We start from the raw sequence: 11102 nt of genomic DNA on the forward strand, positions 1-11102 counted from the left end.
GAGACAGAGAGACACAGAGACAGAGAGAGACAGAGACAGAGAGACAGAGAGAGACAGAGAGACAGAGAGACAGAGAGACAGAGACAGAGAGACACAGAGAGACAGAGAGACAGAGAGACCGAGACCGAGAGACAGGGAGACAGAGACAGAGAGAGACAGAGAGTCACACATGCAGAACAAAACAGAACAGAACAGACTGAGAACCAAAACAGCAGCAGCATGGAACAGTCATTGCAGCAAGTCCCATTGAGAAGGGAGCTGGAGCTGATGCTGACTAGTCCCAGCACCACCACCAGCACCACCACCAGCACCACCATGGACCACCACAGCTCCTCGGCCGGGGGGCAGCCGCCGGTGTCCCAGGACAGGATCCAGAGACTGATCCACAGCTCCCTGGAGGCCAAGCAACACGCCTACTGTCCCTACAGCAAGTTCAGGGTGGGAGCGGCGCTGTTGACCCACGACGACCGGGTGTTCACCGGTAAGACGCCTTGTTCTCTGGTACAATTTACAATGTATAGGCATTTAGCAGACGCTCTTCCATTCTGTACGGGAACCCCTGTTGGTGTTTTAAGCATTGTGTTATGCTTTATCTATTGAAAAATAGCAGATCTACAAGCTCATAGCGCGGCACCGAGTGCCACAATAATTAATTTCCAATTTCCCTCAATGTCTAAGATAAAAATCTACATTTTGCTGATATACAGAAAGAATACAAAAGGCATGTTATATTCCTTAATTAAATATTTATTAGACCATCAGCCTGCCCTATATAAACTTTGGCTATTTTCAAAAGATTGTAATACATTTTATACATACGATACCTTATGTTACATATGAGTACTTTTATATTTGTAGCTTATTTATTTGTACTACAATACTTGTGTACTTTTACTCAAGTCATAATTTTGAATTCTGGACTTTTACTTAACAATAGATAACTTTTTTTTGTGGTAAATACAAATGTTAAAAAGAAACAAGTTAATTTGTGCACTCCATGAAGTGTGGCAATGAACAACTAACTGGTCATTGGGTAAGTACAACTAGTCATAGAAGTACAACTAGTCATAGGAAAAGTACAGTACAGAATCAGATGCAAAGGAAGTACAGGATAAGATAATTTTTCTTACAAAACACACAAGCCCTGATCATTATCTTGAGCGGATCTTGTTCAAGTTCCGTGTTAATGATTTACTGATATGGAAAAACAAACCGACCATTTGGTCTGATTTCACTGAACGAGGACTGTTCAGAGTCCAGCTTCATTTAGCAATAAAGGCCATTTGAGTGTTTGTTTTTTAATGTTTTATTGTTTGTTCATTCTTCATTGGGCTCACCTCCTGAAACCTGTGGAGCACACATTAACTTCTTTACTCCTGTAAACCAGCCATATGTATTTAACCTTTATATAACCAGTAAAAATCACACCCGTGTGAACTGAGTGGTGTAAGGTCTTATATAGACTGATCAGCTGTGGTCTGACGTAATGAAATCACACCCGTGTGAACTGGGTGACCATAGCAACCATGCTCATTTTTTGGTACGAACAGACAGACAGACAAACTAACAAAGCCAGTTGTAGGAGTGGTTTACACCACTCAAAAACACATTGAGACTGCGTCTCTTTTACAAGTGTGACCTGGCCAAGAGGCAGACACAAAATTACACTTCAATGCTAGAGGAAATTGTGAGTATATACTATATACACAATGTACATTTAAAAACAGGAATAAATAAATATAAGGGCCGATGCAAAGGCTAGTAGACTACACGTCCGAACATGTGCAGGTGTTGGACTGTACATTTAAGATGACTCTTTTTACCTCCCCCTGGCCAGCCGGGGCGCCTGATGGAGGGGACAGGAACTGGTCGGATTAACGTGTTCCTTCCACGCACTATACGTCCAACCAGGGAAACTCCCCCCTGTCAGGTGTAAAGGAGCAACTTGGACTCCTCATGCATCATAATAACGTGTTCCTTCCACACGCTATACGTCCAACCAGGGAAACTCCCCCCTGTCAGGTGTAAAGGAGCAACTTGGACTTGGCAGAGGAAGTGTAGCGCCCAGGATTACATTAGATAACTGACACTGGGTGAAGAAATGGGTTGCAAAATCATGGGATAAAAAAGATGACTCTTTTGAAACTTCGCAAAGGACCTTTTGAGGCCAATTCTAGTCTGGATTGCAGGTCATTCCACGTCCAGGCCAAAGAAAGCAAGACACTCAAGTTGATGAATATAAAATTCATTATTTATTGTTATTATGATTATTATTATTATTGTTTTATAGATATTCCACTGTTAGGTTTGTAGCGTGCATATGATTCTTGATGACTATTATTTATATATATGATGTATTACCATGTTTTGTTCTTGCTTACTGTAAATTGCTCTGGATTAAGAGTCTGCCAAATGCCTAAATTGTAAATAGTATTGTTGTTTTAATGTTATTATTTCATATATTTTTTAATTAAGGTTATAGCTTCTTTGCCAATGATCATCACAATATTATTATTAGTATTGAAAGACATACTCATTACATTATCTTAGGATATCTCTTAACTACAGTATAGTGACATGTTGTCATTGCGTCATTCCCGTCGTCAAAAAACATCTGTAAATCTGCCACATTGCCAAGTCAAATATTGCCAACGGAAGATACCGTTCGCCTGGAGTTGTGAAATGTTGAGCTTTATGTTTGACCTGTTATGTCACAAAGCATCAAGTCACTGTTTATTCAGGCCTGAGTAAACCAGACCGTTGCTTTGGCGGCCGTCGGCACGTGTGGCTGTTTGTCAACCGATGTTCTCAGACATGTGTCCCCTTTGTGACATAATAGTTCAGACATAAAGCTAAACATTGCCCAACTCAAGCCAAAGAGTCTGGCACCATACTGTACCTGTCCTGTGTGTTTCATCATGATTGTTCGACCGCGGTCAATTTCACAATGCCACGCCAGACGTCCTTCATTGCCATTATCCAAAGCGCTTTACATACCGGTAGATGGTGCATTACATTCACCCATACTCACTCACTCACTCACTCACTCTCACACATCACACACCGATGGCAGAGGAAACCATGCAAGGCACCAACTTGCACATCGGGAGCAATTGGGGGTTCAGTGTCTTGCTCAAGGACACTTCGACATTAACTCTGGGGGAGCCCGGGTTCGAACTGGGAACCTTGCGGTTTCCATCCGGTCACTCTACCCCTGAGCCACTAAATATTGTTTACCTCTTACTAAGCTGGGATGACCAGATCTTATGCATGTCATTGCAGGCTGACCAGGCCATACCCTTCCTAGTTTGAAAGTCCTTTTGGGAAGAAGATGAACCCAAATACTTCTGAATTTCCCTCATACGATCATTAAAGGTCTATATGTCTATCAGATAGAGATGGAATCTCTAGATTCTAAGTAAAGGTTGTGTGACAGAAGTTTCAATTTCTCCAGTAGCCTATAGGCTAAACCCTGTTTCAGTGCATGGTCCCTGAACAGCTAATTTCGAAGGTTATCGTCGAAGTACAAGCTCAAAACGCGACACAACTCGACGCGTTTTGAGCTTGTCGTGATCTGCTACTGTACCTTTGCTACTTTTGAATTTCAACCCTGCAAAGTAACAGTTTTGGACATAATTTGATAACAGATTATATGTTACAATATTTGTGTCTTCCGACAGGTTGCAACGTGGAGAACGCGTGTTACAACTTGGGCATGTGTGCAGAGAGGAACACCATCTCCCACGCCGTTTCGGAAGGCTACCGGAGTTTCAAGGCCATCGCAATCGCCAGGTATGACCTATGACCTCCTGCCTCAGTCTCTGTGTCAGTGTTCAGAGTGAGGTATGACCTATGACCTCCTGCCTCAGTCTCTGACAGTGGCGTATCATACATTACGAGCACACATGTGTTTTGCTTCAATGTAATTCTTGTCATATTGTTTCTTGTAGTGACCTGAATGACCAGTTCATCTCCCCATGTGGCGGCTGCAGGCAGTTCATGAGAGAGGTATGGGTTCAAAGTAAATCATTACTTTTCTGGTGTCCTTTTGAAACCGGGTCTTCTTACAAAACACACACGCACACAAGGCCCTAATCATTATCTTGATCGGATCTCATTTTTTCCACAACCCTCGTTAATGATTAGTGTTGGAAGACAAACCCACCGTTTCATCTGATCTGAACTAAATGTTTACTTCATTTTTTATTTCTTTGTGTTTTGCATTTGTTTCGTTTATTTGTTTTAATTCTGCACAGCAGAGATTCAGTGTAGTCCGGCAGCCGACAGGCTTCTTTTGTTTAAAGTGGGAACTTTTGTATATAGTCTTTTTTTATTGGCTAAGAAACTATTACTTTCTAAGACATTAGAGAAACGGCTGGATGGCACTTAGGCCCCATTTACACTGGCAGCCACATCCAGCCTGAATCAGATCTGTGCCACATCCAGATTGGAATCTGATTTGTCTAAATGAGTCATGTGACCATTTAAACCAATCGGATTTCAATCTTGATGTGGCACAGATCTGATTCAGGCTAGATTTGTCAATGGGGCCTTACACCCGCCTTCAATGGGGCCAATGGGGCCTTACACCATGGGGGCCTTACACCCGCCTTCTAATGAGAGCACAACATCTCTCTATGGGGCCTTACACCCTCCTTCTAATGAGAGCACAACATCTCTCTATGGGGCCTTAACACCCTCCTTCTAATGAGAGCACAACATCTCTCTATGGGGCCTTACACCCTCCTTCTAATGAGAGCACAACATCTCTCTATGGGGCCTTAGACCGGCCTTCTAATGAGAGCACAACATCTCTCTATGGGGCCTTACACCCATGGAATTCTCTAATATACGGCAACCTTCCCCGTGTTTCTTCACTAGTCCGATCCAGAAGAACATGGTTTGCCGGCCACTGCTACAGAGCTGATAATGAGGTTATATCTTCCCTTCTTCTCTGGAGTCCTGCCTCAAAGCAGACCAGAGGTATAGAAAACTGTCGTTCCCTGATGTCGTCGCTAGCTAGGGACACATGCATCAGTAAGCAGGAACTGGGCAATGGCAATGAAGGACCGGGAAGTCATGGCGTGGCATGATCTTGACCGCAGTTCGAAAAATGATGATGATGATGTTTGTGTTCTGTGTCCCTCCAGTTGGGTTCCACCTGGGAGGTGTACCTCTCCAAGCCTCTCATTGTGTTCTGTGTCTTCCTCCAGTTCGGTTCCAACTTGGAGGTGTACCTCTCCAAGCCTCTCATTGTGTTCTGTGTCCTCCTCCAGTTCGGTTCCAACTGGGAGGTGTACCTCTCCAAGCCTCTCATTGTGTTCTGTGTCTTCCTCCTCCAGTTCGGTTCCATCTGGGAGGTGTACCTCTCCAAGCCTCTCATTGTGTTCTGTGTCTTCCTCCAGTTCGGTTCCATCTGGGAGGTGTACCTCTCCAAGCCTCTCATTGTGTTCTGTGTCTTCCTCCTCCAGTTCGGTTCCAGCTGGGAGGTGTACCTCTCCAAGCCTCTCATTGTGTTCTGTGTCTTCCTCCAGTTCGGTTCCAACTGGGAGGTGTACCTCTCCAAGCCTCTCATTGTGTTCTGTGTCTTCCTCCAGTTCGGTTCCAACTGGGAGGTGTACCTCTCCAAGCCTCTCATTGTGTTCTGTGTCCTCCTCCAGTTCGGTTCCAGTTGGGAGGTGTACCTCTCCAAGCCTATCATTGTGTTTGTGTTCTGTGTCTTCCTCCAGTTCGGTTCCAGCTGGGAGGTGTACCTCTCCAAGCCTATCATTGTGTTTGTGTTCTGTGTCTTCCTCCAGTTCGGTTCCAGCTGGGAGGTGTACCTCTCCAAGCCTCTCATTGTGTTTGTGTTCTGTGTCTTCCTCCAGTTCGGTTCCAGCTGGGAGGTGTACCTCTCCAAGCCTCTCATTGTGTTTGTGTTCTGTGTCTTCCTCCAGTTCGGTTCCAACTGGGAGGTGTACCTCTCCAAGCCTCTCATTGTGTTCTGTGTCTTCCTCCAGTTCGGTTCCATCTGGGAGGTGTACCTCTCCAAGCCTCTCATTGTGTTCTGTGTCTTCCTCCAGTTCGGTTCCAACTGGGAGGTGTACCTCTCCAAGCCTCTCATTGTGTTCTGTGTCCTCCTCCAGTTCGGTTCCAGCTGGGAGGTGTACCTCTCCAAGCCTCTCATTGTGTTCTGTGTCCTCCTCCAGTTCGGTTCCAACTGGGAGGTGTACCTCTCCAAGCCTCTCATTGTGTTCTGTGTCTTCCTCCAGTTCGGTTCCATCTGGGAGGTGTACCTCTCCAAGCCTCTCATTGTGTTCTGTGTCTTTCTCCTCCAGTTCGGTTCCAACTGGGAGGTGTACCTCTCCAAGCCTCTCATTGTGTTCTGTGTCTTCCTCCTCCAGTTCGGTTCCAGTTGGGAGGTGTACCTCTCCAAGCCTCTCATTGTGTTCTGTGTCTTCATCCAGTTCGGTTCCAACTGGGAGGTGTACCTCTCCAAGCCTCTCATTGTGTTCTGTGTCTTCCTCCTCCAGTTCGGTTCCATCTGGGAGGTGTACCTCTCCAAGCCTCTCATTGTGTTCTGTGTCCTCCTCCAGTTCGGTTCCAGCTGGGAGGTGTACCTCTCCAAGCCTCTCATTGTGTTCTGTGTCTTCCTCCTCCAGTTCGGTTCCAGCTGGGAGGTGTACCTCTCCAAGCCTCTCATTGTGTTCTGTGTCTTCCTCCTCCAGTTCGGTTCCAACTGGGAGGTGTATACCTCTCCAAGCCTCTCATTGTGTTCTGTGTCTTCCTCCAGTTCGGTTCCAGCTGGGAGGTGTACCTCTCCAAGCCTCTCATTGTGTTCTGTGTCTTCCTCCAGTTCGGTTCCAGCTGGGAGGTGTACCTCTCCAAGCCTCTCATTGTGTTTGTGTTCTGTGTCTTCCTCCTCCAGTTCGGTTCCAACTGGGAGGTGTACCTCTCCAAGCCTCTCATTGTGTTCTGTGTCTTCCTCCAGTTCGGTTCCAGCTGGGAGGTGTACCTCTCCAAGCCTCTCATTGTGTTTGTGTTCTGTGTCTTCCTCCTCCAGTTCGGTTCCAACTGGGAGGTGTATACCTCTCCAAGCCTCTCATTGTGTTCTGTGTCTTCCTCCAGTTCGGTTCCAACTGGGAGGTGTATACCTCTCCAAGCCTCTCATTGTGTTCTGTGTCTTCCTCCAGTTCGGTTCCAGCTGGGAGGTGTACCTCTCCAAGCCTCTCATTGTGTTTGTGTTCTGTGTCTTCCTCCTCCAGTTCGGTTCCAACTGGGAGGTGTACCTCTCCAAGCCTCTCATTGTGTTCTGTGTTCTGTGTCTTCCTCCTCCAGTTCGGTTCCAGCTGGGAGGTGTACCTCTCCAAGCCCGACGGCTCCTACGTGAAGATGGACGTCAGTGAGCTTCTCCCCGTGTCCTTCGGCCCGGAGGACCTGTCCATGAAGAAAGTCTTCAACATTCCCAACGAATACTGAGGCTATTATGAATGAACCCCAAGCAGCGTCCCCCATTCAGAGCGGGGGGAAAGGATTCTGCAAGATTCTAGCCGTTCTGCAAAGCTTATGGCACGTTGCAAGGCGACTCGTTGTGAGCTCGTAGATCAATTTTCCGGTGAAGTTTAGTGGGGAAAAAGGAGGGGGAGCCTAGTACAGACCCATGGGGTACTACTTAGGGTTTAAAACCCTAAGAGTAGTTCACCCAAAAAAGCCAATTATTTTCTATCAATTACACCACACATTCCTAAACCAATAATCCAAACGTAATGGCTCCCAAACTGTGGAATATGAACTAGACAAGATGCCAGCTCAATGTAGACCTGGCATCCTAGTGTGTATAGTTTCAATCTACAGCTTATTATTATTGGATATTCTACTGTTAAGACTGATAAGTTATTGCCATGGTTTACCTATGATCCTAGAGGACTATTTCTATGCATTTCCTTGTGTTGTCCTTGCTTACTGTAACTCGCTCTGGATTAAGAGCGTCGAATTGTAGATTGTAAATAACCTGATGACCGGGTCAGCGGTCATCGCAGTTATTATAGCAGTATAGGGGACTCCGCCGGTCTTGGTTTAGGAATGCGAGAAAAAGATAATCTCCATGAATTCACGGCTTCGTGGGGGTGTGTAGTAAGTAATTATTTTGGGTGAACTACCTCCTCTAAGTGATCAAAGTGTCATGTGAACATGCATGCATTAATAATGTATTTAAAAAGGTATGCCAAATGTTTGCTCTCGTATGACAAGTTGAGTGTAAATAGTGTTACATACTGTATTTAACTGTCAATTGTTACTGTATATTGGCACGTAGAAAAAAATAAATTGTGCCTTGAATTCTTACTCCAATTCCATACAAGACTCGGCACGAATACAGTGTTGCTGATTTTACATTTTTATTTAAGTGTTAGAGAATGTGGGTAAAATTAAATAAATATCAAAGCTGATCTTCATAATCTTTATCGTCATCATTTCATAAATAAACTGTAAAAACCGTTTCAAAGCGGTTCCTTTTTTTTCATAACCGTTTCAACCTGGAGACTTTAACCATTTTGGTGTTAGCATTATGTTACGCTTTAGCTATTGAAAAATAGCAGATCTACAAGCTCGTAGCGCGCCACCGAGTGGCGCGCTATGAGCTTGTAGGTCTGCTATTTTTGAAAAATCGAAGAACGACTGACATAGAAACATAGCTTTTTCAGAAAACTGTCAGGATGTAGAAGACATTTTAAACTGTCAGGATGTAGAAGACATTTTAAACTGTCAGGATGTAGAAGACATTTTAAACTGTCAGGATGTAGAAGACATTTTTAGAATCTGATCTCAGGTCAGAATGAAAACTGTCAGGATGTAGAAGACATTTATAGAATCTGATCTCAGGTCAGAATGAAAACTGTCAGGATGTAGAAGACATTTTTAGAATCTGATCTCAGGTCAACATGGGTTAACTGGCATCATTTACTTTCATAAGTCACACGTAGCTCTCCCAACAATGGCATTGAAACACGTAGCTCTCCAACAATGGCATTGAAACAAACATTCAAAAAGACACAAACGATTCATTAAAGTTATAATCTACTGTCTGGCAAAGCAGTCATTCAGTGAAGGGTCAAAACTAGCATTATCCACACAGACTCACAGTCATTCAGTGAAGGGTCAAAACTAGCATTATCCACACAGACTCACAGTCATTCAGTGAAGGGTCAAAACTAGCATTATCCACACAGACTCACAGTCATTCAGTGAAGGGTCAAAACTAGCATTATCCACACAGACTCACAGTCATTCAGTGAAGGGTCAAAATGAGGCAATTAAAAAAAAGGTTGATTAATTAGGTTATGTATACAGTGCAATTCACCTTTTATTACTGAGGCTTGATCTATGTTATGGTCGGTCATGCAGTGAGATTTGCAACGGTTAAATATATACAGTGGTTTTCAACCCTTTTCATATCAAGGCCCACTAGTTATTCTGCATTTGAGCCACGGAACCACCATTTGATGACATTTAGCCTCTCGGACCCATCTGAGCCACGGAACCACCATTTGATGACATTTAGCCTCTCGGACCCATCTGAGCCACGGAACCACCATTTGATGACATTTAGCCTCTCGGACCCGTCACTTCAAATATTTTGTTTGTCGTTGAATAAGATTCTGTCCACAATTTCCGTTCTGTATTGATGTTGGTACCATTAGGATAGATAACAGGCAACCGTCTACACACTAGACTTCTTGTAAATTAGGCAATATGAAGATGTTTAACAATTTAACTCTTGTCCATTTGGTTTCATTTTACGCTCTCAAAGAGTTACAGATCTATATTAAGGGTCCATTAGGTTACTAACTCTACATCATTTAGCTGCATGGGGACCACCTGGAACCCCACCGGTGGTCCCCGCACCACTGGGGACCACCTGGAACCCCACCGGTGGTCCCCGCACCACTGGGGACTGTATGGGGACCACCTGGAACCCCCTCAAGGATCACTGGGGACCACCTGGAACCTGGACCACTGGTTTAAGGGCACTGAGAATGAAAAAAATAAATAATCAAAGTTGGTGGTGTAACTTTATATATTGCCAATGACTTCCATGAGAGGGGGAGAGGTAGTGGAGTTAGTTGCTTTAGCAGACATTTTGAGGGTCCAATGGAGTTAAGAGGTTTTGTCCAAAGCACAAAAAGAATGTGGAACAGAGAAAAATTCACAACGTACTTTCTCCCGATTCCGCCGCAGACAGTGAACAGTGAAAGAATGTAAATGAAATGACCGGGTTAGAGATGCTCCGATCACGTTGTTGGGGGCCGATACTGGTGTGCTGCAGGGCAGATACTGGTGTGCAGCAGCAGGTTAGGCAAGAGAGTTCTGCATGTTCATTCTCAAACGCAATATTATAGCAACTTTACTTATGAACAAAACAAAAACAAACTGATGCAACTTGGCCTGAGTAGCACAAGAAAATAATGACAAAGGAGTCAAAGGACCCTATTTAACAGTAGCTTGACAGCCAGCATTTTCAGGACAAAAGAAAAAATCTATACAGTATGCAATGATTTCCATGCCCCGCCCCCGCTCCAGACATGTTTTAAATCTACACAGAATGCAATGGTTTCCATGCCCCGCCCCCACTCCAGACATGTTTTAAATCTATACAGTATGCAATGGTTTCCATGCCCCGCCCCCGCTCCAGACATGTTTTAAATCTATACAGTATGGTTTCCATGCCCCGCCCCCGCTCCAGACATGTTTTAAATCTATACAGTATGGTTTCCATGCCCCGCCCCCGCTCCAGACATGTTTTAAATCTATACAGTATGGTTTCCATGCCCCGCCCCCGCTCCAGACATGTTTTAAATCTATACAGTATGGTTTCCATGCCCCTCCCCCGCTCCAGACATGTTTTAAATCTATACAGTATGGTTTCCATGCCCCGCCCCCGCTCCAGACATGTTTTAAATCTATACAGTATGGTTTCCATGCCCCGCCCCCGCTCCAGACATGTTTTAAATCTATACAGTATGGTTTCCATGCCCCGCCCCCGCTCCAGACATGTTTTAAATCTATACAGTCTGCAATGGTTTCCATGCCCCGCCCCCGCTCCAGACATGTTTTAAATCTATACA

The 11102-nt window shown here is 44.7% G+C and overlaps 1 protein-coding gene and 1 long non-coding RNA gene across 2 annotated transcripts; one reads left to right on the top strand and one right to left on the bottom strand.

Moving 5' to 3' along the window:
- Positions 1–219: 219 nt before the first annotated feature.
- cdab (cytidine deaminase b) lies at positions 220–7458 on the top strand (the record flags this gene model as incomplete). Its single annotated transcript, XM_079508998.1, has 4 exons — positions 220–481; positions 3681–3792; positions 3951–4008; positions 7318–7458. The coding sequence occupies 4 exons, from the start codon at positions 220–222 to the stop codon at positions 7456–7458; spliced, it is 573 nt and encodes a 190-aa protein (XP_079365124.1).
- A 900-nt stretch (positions 7459–8358) lies between these two features.
- On the bottom strand, positions 8359–10524 carry LOC306928581. Its single transcript, XR_013790719.1, has 2 exons — positions 9588–10524; positions 8359–9491 (listed from the first exon to the last, which is right to left on the bottom strand). It is a non-coding gene; the product is annotated as an uncharacterized lncRNA (long non-coding RNA).
- Between the last annotated feature and the right edge of the window lie 578 nt (positions 10525–11102).

This window comes from Electrona antarctica (genome assembly GCF_951216825.1).
Source record: "Electrona antarctica genome assembly, chromosome: 8".
Classification (NCBI taxonomy): Eukaryota; Metazoa; Chordata; class Actinopteri; order Myctophiformes; family Myctophidae; genus Electrona; species Electrona antarctica.